The 17,054-nt window shown below is 34.1% G+C and overlaps 1 protein-coding gene across 1 annotated transcript in view; it reads left to right on the top strand.

Moving 5' to 3' along the window:
- The window catches only part of LOC106867808 (atrial natriuretic peptide receptor 1), an 898,165-nt gene that overhangs the window by 711,615 nt on the left and 169,496 nt on the right, over positions 1 to 17,054 (top strand). Inside the window, exon 11 of the mRNA XM_052970159.2 lies at positions 10,704 to 10,808. Within this exon, the coding sequence (XP_052826119.1) occupies positions 10,704 to 10,808 (105 nt within the window). The remainder of the gene's footprint in view (positions 1 to 10,703; positions 10,809 to 17,054) is intronic.

Below are 17,054 nucleotides of genomic sequence, written 5' to 3'. Positions count from 1 at the left end.
AGTTTACTGGAGATAAAATCTGGTTACTACTGACCTCACTGATTAATGAAGCTTACAACAACTAGCGTCTCTCTCTCTCTCTCTCTCTCTCTCTCTCTCTCTCTCTCTCTCTCTCTCTCTCTCTCTCTCTCTCTCTCTCTCTCTATCAATCTATATTTATCTCTCTATGTATTTCTGGTTCATTCTCTCTATATTCAAGATTCCATCCTCTGTTTGAGCCAAGATATCTGTTACAAACGTCAATTCCAACAACTCTAGTTGATTAAAAACTACGATAAATCACCAAGTCACAAGCAAATGAAATCATAAATAACCTCAATAAAAAAAAACTAAAGTAAAATTAGTTTAGTTTACAATATAATTCCAGTACATTGATCTGTATCTTCTTGAATGTCTTAGAGCCGCGAGCATGAGGCGTGGTTTTGGCGCCAGAACTATAAAACATTAGAAAGATGTGAAAATATGATAGATGAGCAAAAAGCAGTTGAAGGAAAACAAAAAAAAAATGTATTATTTCACGTAACGTCTTAAAGTTTCCAATTGAAAGGAGGAGTTGACGAATATATTTTAGTCTTGAGAGAAATATTTTGTTAAAAAAGAATAATGGGAAATATTCGCTCGCACATTTCGGATAGCTTTGGGGGAAAGAGCATGAATGGAAATCTGAAGTTAAACATGTGAGAACAGTTTCAATCAAATAATAATAGATGTCAGTATTCCATAATGAAATATCTGTTAATCAAAATATAATAGCATTGAAATGGTAAACAAACATCTCTTCAGAACTAAATGACCAACATTATCGAAATTTAAAGATTTAAAGATGTGTGTGTGTGTGTGTGTGTGTGTGTGTGTGTGTGTGTGTGTGTGTGTGTGTGTGTCAGGGCGTGTGTATGTATACACACGCATACACACACACATATATATATATATATATATATATATATATATATATATATATATATATATATATATATACACATACATACATACATACATACATACATACATACATGCATACATACATACATAAGTATTCACAAACTAACGAGTGTAGCTGAACATGATAACTTAGAAATAACAGCAAAACCTCCTTGCAATCTTTACTGCCGTTAAAAATCGAGTATATTAAATCGAAAATCATTATACTCTAATAAAAGATATGACGTGGCTTAATTTTAAAGACTCCCTTTTAAAGAATGGTTTGACTATTATTTCTGTCAGGTCATGTGACTGTAGTGATCAGAAACATCTCCAAATGAGTTCTTTCTTCATCAGGTCTTTATATTAATCTTTATTATAGTGGCTGAGATTATGAATCAAAATCCATTTGTGTTCTGGTTTTGCTGGCCGCCATGTCGAGAGTGGTACTGTTGTTATTGTTATTGTTGCTGTTATTTAGCTCGCAGATCAACCCTGATCGAGAAGATCCATCATTAAGATCATTTCGACTATAACCTTGCAGGCTTTTACAAGTACATGACAGAAAACATAATCCGTTTTTGTAGGAGGAAAGGATTTTATTTAAAGGAGATTTGGTTGCTATTTCTAGAAAATTGAGTGACTCCGTAAAAACCCTTCCCTCAGATGGATCGAGAGTGGTGTGATGGTAAATGCTGTTCAGTTTTAGCATTTGGGGTTCAGTTTTAGTATTTGCAGGAGAAACAAGATCAAGTAGAAAGTCAATTGGGTTAACGTTCTAGAATGAAAGGACTTATTGGAGCAGATTAACGAGAGACTGGTAGTACAAACAGTGCGGGTGACGAGGAGGAAAATAGACTAGTGATGTTGAGTAAATCTACGAGGAAGTGAGCATGAAGCTAGCTAGATCAAAGATGCACAAGATTTTATAACAACGATGACATAATAGTCAAATTTAGGAGACTACATGACTAGCGCCAGAGGTTGAGCTGAAATCAATCACTCGAATGTTGCCCAGTTTTCGATGTAGTCTAGACAGCATCATTCCATCTATTTCTCTTAAACATAGAAATTTACATACCTGAGAGCCTTAGAGTCATACCTTAACATGTATTCTTTCTCTCCGAACATTTATCCGGCTTCGGTGCAATGTGCACTCTCTTCATTGTACTTGATATTAGGAAACTACCACTGTTAACCAAATACCTAATACATTGCATTCTGCTACGAATGTGAGAAAGCAGAATTTGAACTCAATGTAGTATAGATTTATCAAAACCTACTCTAAAAATGCAATAATGTTTCAAAGTGGGTAAAAACGTTGGGACATTTTTTTGCTTCTAAGAAGAATGAATGAGGATAAATTGCCCAAACAACGCTGGATTCACAAATGTAAATAGAAAAGCGGGCACAAAGATATTTGTCTCAAGTATTGTAACTACGAATGTTGCTTTTTATTCCCCTTGGTCTGAAAATCTGTTGATTGATTTCCGGTTGATTAACGTCTTTGATATAACGTGATTCTGGTGCACAATTACCCTGTATCAACTATTTCCTCTCATTTAACTCAGCAGTCACATGTGGTACCTACCATTCTTTGGTACATAATGTCTATTGACAATGGCACGAAATCACACATCTATACAGGAGAGATCAGCTACTCGGATCGACGACCTCAGTGCTTGACTGGTATTCATTTTATCGATCCTGTTGTCTTTCTACCGCTCTATTCTGTATTCTTTTGATCACACTTGAAATCTATAATTTTTTCCGCCATTCGGGGAATATCAGTGATTTGTCTCTTGAAGAAGAATATTTCAAATATTTAAACTGTTCAAATTCAAGAAAATAGCTAGTGTACTCTAAATGTAATCAGTTTCTAATGTTAAAATCTAAAATTCAAGTACTTTGTTTTGTTACCGTACGTGGTCTAACAAATAAGTATCCAGACAGCTGCCATGGTAACGAAGTTAAAGCATGCAGAGTGAAGCCGCTTGGCTTGGCACAGATTAACCTTGAACTCTGCTGTGCATGCGCACAAAGATTTAACGTTCCAGCTCCCTTCCATTGTTTACAGCAATCCTTGGAAGGAAGGTGTGTAGCGTGTGATCATCTCATTGACGGGCCATGCCACAGATCGCGTGCAACACAACAGATTCCGCCTGATGAAGGTGCTACCGTATTGAAAGATTGGCCAGCTCAGAGCCCTAACTTAAATATCATCGTGCAAATGTTGACAGAACTAAAGAGAAGAGTTCGTCAGAGGAATTTAAGCAATCTTGAAGAGTTGTGGGAGCTCAGCCACAAGAATGGCATCTCATACCAGTGAAGATGGTGAAAGATTTGTACACATTTTTTCCAAGCACGTTGAAGCAATTATTCAAGCTAAGGGATGCCACACGAAATATTAGCAATGTACAATAACTTCTTGGAATGATCATTATGTAATAAATTTTTATTACAGACATTTTTTCGGTTTTAAAACACTGTATCTTGATTGGTTGATGTGAGATGGCTTTAAATTTTTGCACGGTGGCCATTTTCCTAGACTTTCTATGGGGAATATAAGGTAGTGATTCAAGTAACTCCAAGTTAAATCAAAAACGCATGCAAGTCATATCTTGAGCATGTACAAGACTTTAGATCTGTTCTCATGTTGTATATGTAAGAGGGACTGTGTGAGCGCGCACGCGTATATGTATGCGTTTGTGTGTATGCGTGAGTGTGTGTTATATGCTTCTGTATGCAATCTGTTTATATATATTGTAAACAGCTTCTTTTTAGACATGTTATATTGAAGGCACAACTGTGTTCTAATTTAACCTCTTTTTATTAAAGTCTTTTCGTATGTGCTTATCATACACTTATAATTTACTTAGAACGATAAATTCCCAAATCCAGCTTTATCAATGTTTTTAGGTTATCTCAGCCTTGTTTTCAGTATGTGAAATAGTTCTGATTTCTGTGCTCTCATTTCTAATATAAACCATTCATATTTGTATGGACTTTTCTGGCAGAATTTGAACGTAAGAGTGTTAGAGTTCTACGTCTGTGGATTCGCACTGGAGATGTACGTTGTATGTTAATTGTACTCTTGTTGCTATACGAGCATTACTTTCATAATCAATCGTCTATTTCTGAGTGGAATTATATAAAGTATGAAAGTTTTATCAGCTAATGTTTTCCTTTCTAGTTTTGCGTTATAGTGTGTAGTGTAATATATAACAACTACTTGTTTTAAATACCTAGTGAACAACGAAAAAGTGTTGGCCTTGTCTGGCTGATGTAACAGTCGGAGTCGCAAAGTTTACAATTATATTTTCTTTTAGTGTAAACATGCTTGTGGGTGTTGTAAATGGATATCAGTTTATAACATGGGGTGACGCATTTTGTATTTCCTTTCAATAGATTTTTGATTATGCATTTATCTGTTCTACAGGGTCTATTTATTTCACTCATGTAATACACTTTGTGTGTAATAGGTGTATTGTGCATTCTAGTTGAGATACTTTTCATGTATTTGTTGCACGCGCGCACATATATGCACACACAAACACACACACACATATATATATGTACATATATATATATATATATATATATATATATATATATATATATATATATATATATATATATATATATATATATATATATATATATATATATATATATATATATAAATTCTGTGTTATCTAAATTCTGTCAGAAGAATTTCTAATTGGAAATTGCTTATATGTCTAGCTAACATGCGTGCGCGCGCACACACACATATATGTATGTATATATAGAGATATAAAGAGAGGCAGATGGTGAGAGAGAGAGTAGAATTAATTTGTGTTTTGTTTTATTTATTTATATATTTTTATACATGCATTTGTATTTTTCCTTGTGTCAAAAGAGCTATATGTAAACAACTTTCAAACTAAGCGTGCGATGATGTATATGTGTCAGTAAATGCGTATGAACACATGTATGGGAGTTTGTAATTGTGTATACATTTATGTGTGTGCATGCACGAGTATATGTATATGTGTGTATGTCTCTATATGAATGTGTGTACAAGTATCTATATGTGTGCATGCATGTGTATGTGGCCATGTGTATGTACATATGTATATATATATATATATATATATATATATATATATATATATATATATATATATACATATACATATATATATATATATATATATATATATATATATATATATATATATATATATATATACACACACGTACATTCACACGCCTACATACACATGCGTGCACACATATAGATATATACATATATATATGTATATACATATACATATATATATGTATATATATATATATATATATATATATATATATATATATATATATATATATATATATATATATATATATATATATATATATATACTTACATACATATATATATATATATATATATATATATATATATATATATATATATATATATGCAATAAAGTCTTTTTCCCAACATAATATATATTCTTGTGATACATGAGTATGCTTGTATATATGTATGTTTGTAAACACACATATATATATATATATATATATATATATATATATATATATATAGTCTTGTATATGTCCACATCAATCTGTGCGTGTTTACTTCTGTATACGTACCCGTTATACGTATAATTATATGTGTGTATATATTTCTGTGTGTTAGTGTGTATGTGTGTGTGCATGTATGCGTATAAGTCTCTATTCTTTCCTTCTGTAGTATCGAATTTGCTCTTCCCTCCTTCACACCAACTCTCTATTCTGTTCCTGATTTCTTCGTAAATACAAACGCTTCATCTAAATGATTTCTCTATCTGAAAAATTCCTAATAGAAAATTCCTGACATGTCTATCTAACATCTAAAGCTTCATAATTTCTAGTAGCAAATGAAACATTTGTAATGGTGAATAAATAATATCAATACATATTCGAAATTCATGTTTTGTTATAGAATAATTCTGCAAAAAATACTTCCAGAATTTTCAACTTTAATATGTACTATGCATCTATATGTACAACGACGGCAACTACATATTGGATTGTAGTAATGGAATAAGCAGATGGGCTTCTAGAGGGAACAGCTGGGATATTGCTCTAGCTACCTACATACATAATATTAATGAGAGAGAGAGAGAGAGAGAGAGAGAGAGAGAGAGAGAGAGTATGTGCATGTGTGTGTGTTTGATATGAGTGACAGAAGCGCTGTCAGTGCAAAAGAGCAAGCTGCATATCATACTTAGAGCATATACAACGTTAAACACATATATATATGGAGAGAGAGAGGGGGGGAAGTCAACCTCCACGGAATTTGAATTCAGGACGTGAGGATGGACGAAATGCCGCTTAGCATTTTGCCCGGTGCGGTAACGATTCTGCCAGCTCGCATAAATGAAATGTGAAATGTTTTGGTGCGTGATTTTTGGCCCGCCTTGTATAATTATATATGAAAATAGATAAATAATAGATAGATAGATAGATTTATCTGTTATCTAGATAGATAGATAGATAGATAGATAGATAGATAGATAGATAGATAGATAGATAGTTGCGTTGTTGATTGATTGTGTAGTTCAACGATTTTTTATTTATTTTTGTTTGTTTTATTGTCTTGTTTTTCTTTGTTTATTTGTTTGTTTTGTTTTTGGAGAAGAAATTGAAGCAAGAGCAGAAGGGAAAAAATTCATTTCATTTTTCTCGAAATATTGTGTTTACAGAATTATATTCCACATTTTTTAAATAATTCTTTATATATATATATATATATATATATATAAGTTGTATAAGCTTATTTTGACCTTAAAGAACGCTGATAACGGAAACAAAAATTCAGGTGCAGCTGATGCAAAGACTCTTTGATCTGTCTTCCACTGTCTGCGGCTCCTCTATCGCTTCCCTATTTATGTTCACTTTCAAAGAATTTGCGTTCGACATAGCAATTTATTATCATGTCATCTATATTCGATGCAACTTTTAGTTGTAAATAATGGTTTCAAAATTTGACTCAAGGCCAGCACATCGATTGCATCGTCCCCAGTGCTCGACTGGTACTTATTTTATCGATCCTGTAAGGATGAAAGCAAGGTCGAATTTTGAACTCAGAATGTAAAGATAGACGAAACACTGCTAAGTATTTTGACCCGCGTGCTAATGAGAATTGTCTGCTGCTTCTAGCAGGTCTATTGTCTTCTGATAATTTATGTAGTTGATCTCAGAACTAAGCACTGGAAACTGAGCAAGAAGCGAACAATGGAGAAGCCCTTAAGGTCGTCATTTGACCATGCTAGAAATCGCAGCGGAATCTCCATTAAATTTCATCTTAGTGTCTTCAAAAAGGAAGTGTACTTTAGTCCTAACTATATTAGGTCTAAATTAAGACGGGACGGTCACAGATAGAACTACTTTGATCATAAATCTACAACAAAAATATAAACAGCTTCCTTACCATTTGGTCAATTAAGACGAAATACGTGCAATTTGCTTTTAATTAAATAGTAACACCATATCCACTCAGTTGATTCATTTTTCCATCATGGATTGTGAAGCAGTATTTGGTGAAATAGATTCTCGTTTTAGTTGTTGAAGTTGTTTCTGCAGTAGCTGTTTTTCTTGTTTGTTTGTTGTTGTTTTTTTTTTACACTGTTACTGTTGCTACCAATGAGGTTGTTCTGGTTATTTTTGTTGTCCTTTTGTTGCTGCTGCTGTTGTTTTTGTTGTTGTTTTGTCAATGGCCTGTGCAAATCAACAAAAAAAAAGCGTTACCAGAGATTGCAACACAGTCATTTCTAAGACATGGCCTATCCAAGTTTACAATATTCAACGTATCCTTCATTTTTTTTAAGATTGTGATCTTTTTCAAATTAGTGATTCGATGGTTGCAGCTAGCAGATCGTGCAGAAGCAGATATTTCTGTACTTCCTTTTTCAAAAAAAAATCTGCAACTTTAAACACGCATCTTTAGAAATTATGAAGAAAAATAACATCTCTACAGTTTATATCTGCGTTTGTTGTTGTTCTTCTATGCTAATCTTCATTTACACTTTTGCTGCAATTTCATCTTCAAGTAGGAAATGGTTATTTGACGGGTCTAACCTGATATCATCTTAAAACAGGCTTTACTGTGACCCTACCATCTCAACGATGACACTTGTCATCAGCAATGAAAACAATTCGATTTGGTTGAGTTATTTTCTTCGACATTTTTATTTTGTTTATATGTTTTTTTTTTCTGTATTTTGTCGCTAGCCTACTTTCCTCTAACCAACTCTATTCTCTGATTTTTATTATAAATACTCGAGCGACATTATCCATTACACGATCGTCTCATACCAATTATTATTTTCAACGTTACAAGTAGCATCTTGAAAACAGCGTGCAATTAGAAGACTATTATTTTTTTTACAAATATATTGCATAACAAGATACCTTTAATTATAAATTACTGTCATTTGAATAGGAAGTTGAAAGTTGAAGAATCTGAAATTTTGACAGTATAATTAAACCGAATGTTTGGAAAATAAGGTTAATTAATTTTGCAAGTGTTTTATTTAATGGGTATTGTTGTTTATTTATTTTGTTTGTTTGTCAGTGACATTAATTTAGGAAGATACTCAATAAAAGCATTATAAAACACAAACGAAGACACTCAATAAAGATATTCTATAAAGATTAAGATCTTTTATACAAGTACTGGCGTGGTTTATTGCTAAATGTCTAAATATGAGAGATAGGCGCGTAAAGGGAAATGGCTGAAATCGTTGAATTATTCACAGAATTATTTACATTGTTCAATTTTATGCTCTTTTATCTTGTGAGTTCAAATGATATGGTAGATTTTACCTTACTTCCTTCTGGAAACGATAAATCAAAGTAACAGTCAAGTACTGGATTCAGTGTAATTGACTGCTCTCCTCCTCTAGATATCTAGCTTGATTTCCTTGTTCACAATTAACCCTTTACTACGGAATATGTTTATATTCCCTCAAAATTTCGTCATTCGCACCAGTGGAAAGCAATTTTATATACCAATATAACTTTTGTTAGGAAATGCAATGTTTGAAACTATTTTCTTTTAAGATATGATGAGTTTATTGAAGCAATGCAAATTGAAGAAAATACCAATTCCATGCTTTAGATAGAGATTTGATATTATTACTGAAGTAATCATGAAATTAATTTTGCAATGAAAGGGTTAAGAAAGGCGATGATTTGGCAGAAATTTTAGCACAACGGTAAAATTACCTAGATAATTGTTCCAGCTTTTAGCGTTCTAGTTTCAAATCTCACTGAGGCCAAATTTACCTTCCATACCCCCGGGGTCGATAAAATAAAGTATTAGTGAAGAGTCGGGAGAATTACCTCTAAGTAATTTGTCTGTCGCTCTAACATTCCTGCCCAACCATTGCCTTCATTAATTTCAAATAGGCAAAAAGTCAGGTATTTAGGGGAGGAGTATAGTCGATAAAATAAATATCATTCAACTTTACTTTTTATCCTTCCCGAATCGATAAAATAATGTGTCAGTCAAGTCTTGGTCCTATTTAATCGACTTAACTCTTTCACTGTTAATTTAAATTTTATGGTTATTCTAGTAATCCTTTCTGCTATAGACACGAGGCCTGAAATATGGGGATGGAGAGTAATCAACTACATCGTCCTTAGTTTTTAACTTGTATTCAATTTATTGACCCCGTAAGGGATGAAAGGCGAAGTCGACCACGACGGAATTTTAACTCAGAATGTAAGATAGATAAAAAACCACTAAGTATTTCGTCCGACGTGCTATCGATTCTGTCAACTTGCCGCCTTATAATTATTCTAGTAATAATATTAAATATCAACGAAAAAATAAACAGGTATTTTCTGCAAATTAAGTTGTCTCAATAAAATTGGCATATCTCAGTAAAAAATAGTTTAAAGCATGATATTCCTCAACAAAAGACAGATTGATATATTAAACAGCTATCCATAATTAAAAGTAGTGAAATTTTGAGTAGCTATACCTAATTTCCTCAGTAAAAGGGTTACGGTAAAAATGGCATATTTTTCAGGATACGCCCCAAAGAGAAATTTTTTTGAATAAAGCAAAACAACTAGCAAACAAAAGGAATGTTAAAAAAAACATTATTGAACACCCAAACAAATTAAAGAAGATGGAAGCAAGTGATGACGTAGCCACGAAACAGCATAGCATAACAGACAACATAACTGAAAGAACTAACAACAGACAAGTCGGTCTTATGTGACGACCAATAACAGAATGCAAAAAACAACCTCCATTAAATATAAAACTTTCCGCTAAAACTACTACAGTCCATCACAGAGAAGACCCGGGTGCTGTAGTTTGTGCCATCCAATCAAAGGCTGGAGACAATCCTTTCAGAGACATTAAGTGAAATCTTTAAAATACATGAGAGGGCCAAAACGCATGCCTGAATTGTGTGCAACACACGTGCCTCTATGCCGGTTTCACAATATTTGAGGAGGCACACGAGATTTACCGTCAAAAATGCCGTCCTTTGACTAGTAGCCACTTTATAATTGTCACCTTTGTCTTTGTTTGATTGCTGAAACCATTGTTTAATAATGTTTACCTCACCTCTATGTTAATTAGTTTGTTGACTACATTAGTTATGTTATTCTTACTTTCCTATCAGAAAATATTGTAATATTATTTGAGTTAGCAAGTAAAACGTTTAAATATGTTTTCGTTTTATCTTTTCTTACAACTAACACTTTCTTTTCTCTATTTCTTTCAGATTAAGGATGCCATCAACGATCATATTGTACGTTTTGTTGGAGTTTGCTTAGATTTACCAAACCAATCAATTCTTACTGAATACTGTCCGAAGGGTAGTTTACAAGTGAGTTACAATATTTCCCATTTTCGAGTTTCTATCTTTATTTCTACAACTTCATTTGTGTAAATCTCAATGTTTCTTTCATTTCTTTTCTAAAATATTTCTGTTATTCACCTTCTTTTTGCCATTTTTATATCACTTCGACTAATGAGCAATACCCATAGATACAATCTGCATGATAACTAACAGTCAACAATAAAAAAACCGATTAGTCTTATACAATAAGGTGGAGAAAGTATTGGCTTAGAGGATATTAAATAACGTAGTCCTACACACCGCCTTAGCTAATAATTTAATGAGATTTTAACAAATACGGGAGAAAATACTAGACATGTTTCAGCTAATCATAAACTTCTCCTTGCTTGCCAGCTGTTTGGAGTACATCAATATAACGAATTCCCTTATCACTAATATGGCATGTACAGAGAGTAATCAATGGCTGAGAAGATTTAATAAAACCGAAACGCGTCAGGAATTATCACCTGTACTTTTATCAAAATCAAATTAAACTAGCATAAGTCATATTTTCTTCTGCTCATCTCATAAATGTTACTATTTGGATATTTAAACTCCCTGTGGAGGCGCAATGGCCCAGTGGTTAGGGCAGCAGACTCGCGGTCATAGGATCGCGGTTTCGATTCCGAGACCGGGCGTTGTGAGTGTTTATTGAGCGAAAACACCTAAAGCTCCACGAGGTTCCGGCAGGGGATGGTGGTGAACCCTGCTGTACACTATCACCACAACTTTCTCTCACTCTTACTTCCTGTTTCTGTTGTACCTGTATTTCAAAGGGCCAGCCTTGTCACACTATGTCACGCTGAATATCCCCGAGAACTACGTTAAGTGTACACGTGTCTGTGGAGTGCTCAACCACTTGCACGTTAATTTCACGAGAAGGTTGTTCCGTTGATCGGATCAACTGGAACTCTAGGCGTCATAAGCGACGGAGTGCCAAGAGAGAGAGGAATTTAACCTCCCTGCATAAACTCTGACGACTATAACAAGATGAGAACAACCAATTTGTCGATGACTAACATGTCTGGAGATGTCAGCGTATAGTTAACGATCAGGATTACTCTCCAACCAGATTCAATACTTAATTATGATTAATATTTTAGAGTTGGCTAGGGCGGCGAGCTGGCGAAATCGTTAGCGCGCCGAGCAAAATGCTTAGCGTCATTTAGTCCATCTTCATATTCTGACTTCAAATTCCGCCGAGGTCGATGCTCCGTAATTGCCGACCTTGTGCCAAAATTTGAAACCAATATTTAAAGGCGGTAAGCTAGCAGAATCGTTAGTACACTGGACGATCTAAGTTCAAATTCCGCCGAAGTCGAATTTGCCCTTCATCCTTTCGGAGTCGATAAAATAGGTACCAGACGAGCACTAGGATCGATGTAATCGCCTTACCGCTTCCCCCAAAATTGCTGGCCTTGTGCCAAAATTTGAAATTAATGTTATAGGGTCGTCTTTGATTTTGTAGCAGAATTATCCATTTCGAAAATAAATGTCCACATCACTAAAGCCTACCAGCTTCTTCAATCAGTCATTTTTATGTGTGTGTGTGTGTGTGTGTGTGTGTGTGTGTGCAAACTGTGTATTAATAGGGAAAAGTAATGCGGTTTCAGTGACAACAGGCATATTACTAGCATTTTATTATGCAAGAAACGTCTTAAATTCAGACTTCAGTTTTCTTACGAACAAAATTTTGTGTAATAATGAAACATTAGAATCCTTGGAACGATTTCCTGTTTTATGTCAACAATGAGTAAATATGAAATAGGTCAGAAAGTGAAAGAAGTTAGTTTCTGTGTGAAAGATTAGTGTTTCTGTGTGAAGGATTATCTCGAGTAATGCCTTGTATCAGATGAAGAGAACTCTCTAAAGTGGTAACTGCATTTATTTCAAGTGGCAAAATTTATATTATGTGAAAATATATTTTTTAAATCCCCCAAATTTTTAAAACTGAAGCGTTAATCTTTTCTCCACTTGCTTTATACAATACTAGAAAACAAAAATCGCAACATCTCTCTCTCTCTCTCTCTCTCTCTCTCTCTCTCTCTCTCTCTTTGTTTTCTTTTTCTCGGAAAATTTACTAAAGAATACTATTGTCCTGATAATAACTACTTATGACAGGAAGACAGTATTATAGGAAACAATTTCAGAAAAATTATTATTACAAAACTTTACTGTCTCCATATATTGTGACTTTTATTAGAGTGGAGTCAGGTTTATTTTGGAAAATCGACAAAATATATGAAGAGTTTTATAGCAAAAAATATCGCAGGAAATCACACTAGAGTTTCATTCGTTTTTATATTTGCTTTCCTTTCTCTTCTTTAAAGTTAATTATTTATTTTTAAGAAAACTGAATTGATGTTATAAAGTTCTGAAAACATCAGGAATAAAACCATATTCATCTATAGAATAATTTGGTTTTATCATTGTGGAAATAAGACAGGAAATTCTATTTAGTAATTGTTATCTCTTCTCGGCAGTATAACTTTTAAAAAGCCAATTTTACTCTGCAGCTGCCAACTTACTCTTTTATTCCAAATTTATTCTAAAATCTTATTGTCTTTCTCTTTAAAATTAAAGTAGGCGCCATATGGATGTTTGTATTTCGATGTACTCTTTGTTTTGATTTGTTTTTGTATTGTCATTAATAAACTTTAGTTAATTATTATAAAAATAAACAATATTGTTAATGTTAATATCTTAGTTGGTTTTATGAGTTCCAACAAATATTTAAGAGAGAATGACTTTGGAAAAGCATGGCCGTTTCCTTCGTGGAAATTAGAAACAGATTACACAAGAAAGTTAATAACAAAGGTTAGGTTCTTTTTTTTTTTTTTGGTGCATAACAAGAACATAGTTTAGTTATGGCTGTCTTAGTCGATATTAGTAACATAGACTAGACAAGGCCTTCTTAGATTATATTAGAAAGGTAGATCAGCCTTTCTTAATCGGTACTGGAGACAGAATAAGAGAATTAAATTGAACGCTGAGTCGTGGCTTGCTTCCCAACCATATGGGAAAGGTCTTCTGCTGTAGACTCGGGCCGACCAAAGCCTCATAAGTGGATTTGGTAGACGGAAACTGAAAGAAGCCCATTGTGTACATATTTGTGTGTGTGTGTGTGTGTGTGTGTGTGTGTGTGTACACGCGTGCGTGTGCGTACGCGTTTGCGATTGTGTACGCGCGTGCGTGTGTGTGTGTGTGTACGCACGTGCGTGTGTGTGTGTGTAAGCACGTGCGTGTGTGTGTGTGTGTGTGTGTGTGTGTGTGTGTCTGTGTGTCTTTGAGTTTGTCCCCTACAACCGTTTGACAACCGATATTGTGCATTTACGTCCCTGTAACCTAGCGGTTCAGCAAAAGAACCGATAGAATAAGTACCAGGCTTAAAGAAAAAGGTAAGTACTTAGTCGATTTATTGGACTTAAATTCTTCAAGGTGGTGCTCCAGCATGGTCACAGTCTAATGACTGAAACAAGTAAAAGTTAAAAGATAAAAAAATAAATGTGAGGAACTTGATATTTGTTTTGTCAACAATTATTTCACTTGGGAATTTATAGAATTATAAGTTCAATTACTCTTGGGAGCAAAGAATTTGGCAGTTTGTGTTCCCACCGATCATCTCATAGTGAGGCATAGAAACAGAAATTGTAACTTCTGTTGCAAAGTGTTAAAAGAAAAATGCAATAAAGAATGGAATAAAACCATGACCGACAGATGCCAGGATGTGCGCTTTATTGAATGAGGTAAATCATGATGTGTGTAACTGGTCTTTCAAAGATTCAAGCAACAAAGCAGGTACGAATGGTGCATCACACACCAATCCACAGAATGGTAGCACAGTGCATATCTCTCAATAAGTGGAGGATTCTTGTCCAAGTATATGAGCGCTTGATTTGCTGTCATCTTTGTGCCACAGAGTAAACATGGCGGAAAACTGAAGGATGTAAGGATACTGCAAACTTAGCAAAGATCTTTTGACAGTGAACCAGAACCATCAGGATTTTTGGAACTGGGAGATCATGCAGGGCCAGAATATTGGTACAAGGCCAGGAATTTGATAGGGTAGGGATAAGCTGATCACATTGATCCTTGCGCTTCATTACTGGGAGTTGTCCCACTATGCAGTATCTTGGGCAACTTTCTTGTCATTGCTTCGGGTCGACCCATATTGTGGTGAGTGAAATTTGATAGTCAAAAACTGTGTGGTAGCACCTCGGGTAGATGGTATTTCTAAATCAAAGCACCCATTTTGCCAAACCCAGCAGCACACTGATTCTCTTCTAGGGATTATTTAAGTGAAATACCCAGTCACTTATACAAGCGGTGTTTATTAAAGATTTCTCCTGACCCACTTCCGATTATTACAGGAAAAGGAACTTGCAGAGGTATAATCATACATGTTTCTTCATGTCATATTGTAGATTGCAGCTTTCTACTAATATCCGTTTGTCTTTTACGGCTGATGAAGTGGACTAAGATGTTATAATGGAGGCAATTGAATGCAGATCAGTGATCAAATTCTTATACTTGAAAGGTCGTACGCCAAAAGAGACTTTCTATGAGAAGAAAGACGTTTATGGTCCCGATGCACCATCATACGACGTAGTCAAACACTGGCATCGTTTATCCCAGTCCTTGGAAAATGGCTCAGGGGAAATCTTTAATGAACACCCTTCGTATTATAATTCATTTCTGTTGATCAGTCAGGAGTAATCATCAAGGAAGCCGACTAAAATTCATTTATTTTTTTAGTTTTTGATGTTTAACTTTAGGAGACCGGAAGTTAATCGGGAACAAGTATAGTGTAACAATTTTATGAGAATTAAATTATAGAGGAGATATATTATCCATATCCCTGAGGTCAATGAATCTAGATGCGATGATTAGTTGTCTTTGTATAGAGATCTCAAAATCCAGCGCTCCCTCAATAAAATTCCCTGACCTTTCATACTTTTGGTTTGTAAAATCGAATAAAGTTTTTGAAATGAAATGGAGAATTAATGAATTTTTGAGAAAGTAAGGATGGGAGAAACAGCATGGAAGCAGTAAAGAATGAATGAAAGAGAGCGAGGAAAGAGAAAGAATGGGAGAGAAAGAATCGGAGAGAAAGGAGTAGACGATATATAATTAGATTAACACTCGATCTTCCCCAACAGTAACTAAATTATACATTTTTATTTCATGGTTATCGTTAAAAATATCAGTTAAAATATTTTGAAAGGCAAATTTGCTTGAAAAAATTATTATTTCGATTACTTTCTAATGAATTGTTTCTGTGGTTAGGAAGAAATTATTTGCTATTTTTTTAAATATTTTATATTTGGTTTTAATGACATATTTTGTGATGAATGGTGTAAACATTTTGCTTTTATCCATAAAACATTTCAGTCCAGTAACAAAGGTCGCTACTACAAAGTTAATTGCGATGAAATGTAAAATTACAAATTTGTTAAAGAAACAAAAATGTCATTTTGATTTAGAGTTATCTCATAATCAAACACTTTGCCGCCTTCAATAATTTTTGGGAGAAGCAAATAAAGGTTAAAAATGTAATTTTAGATTTGTATTATATAAACGCCTCAACAAACTTCATAATTTAGATTCAATTTGGTGAAAACCAAAACAAATATTACACTGAAGGCAGGAAATATAGTTTGAGCATTTATTTTTAAAATGGTTGGGGTGGATATTTCGATAAGCGTTTGATGACCAACAATCTGGCGCTGGATCCCAGTATTGTATTTTGCTGCTGAATTTTGCTGCTGAATATTGTATTTTGGTACTGTGTCCTGGCACTGTGTTCCACTACTGTATTTCAGCATTTCGCTCTTACACTGACTTTTAGCTCAATATCATGGCACTGTGTCCCAGCAACTGTCCCAATTTTAAAAGCCGGCACTGTGGAGTATTTCTAGAAAGAAACAAACAACAAACAGACAATAATCGAATTCACTTCTTTATGAAAGGCTTCCATAGGAAGATAGAGTTCATTGCTCTAAGTGATGAATGTAGGTTGATATATTTGATAATTATTTCGTTAGATTGCATTGTTAGACTTCAATATTTCAATGGAACTAGAGAAAGCAAGAATATTGGCTTCAAATGTTGGCACAAGGTCAGCAATTTCGGAAGAAGGGTAAGTCGATTACATCGACCCCGTGTTCAACTGGTATTTATTTTATCGACCCAAAAAGGAGGAAAGTTAAAGGCAACCTCAGCGAAATTTGAACT

The sequence above is a fragment of the Octopus bimaculoides genome, chromosome 8, assembly GCF_046866305.1.
Source record: "Octopus bimaculoides isolate indiv1 chromosome 8, ASM4686630v1, whole genome shotgun sequence".
Lineage (NCBI taxonomy): Eukaryota > Metazoa > Mollusca > Cephalopoda > Octopoda > Octopodidae > Octopus > Octopus bimaculoides.
Note: the sequence above shows the minus strand (reverse complement) of the source record. Positions and strands in the feature narration are given on the sequence as shown.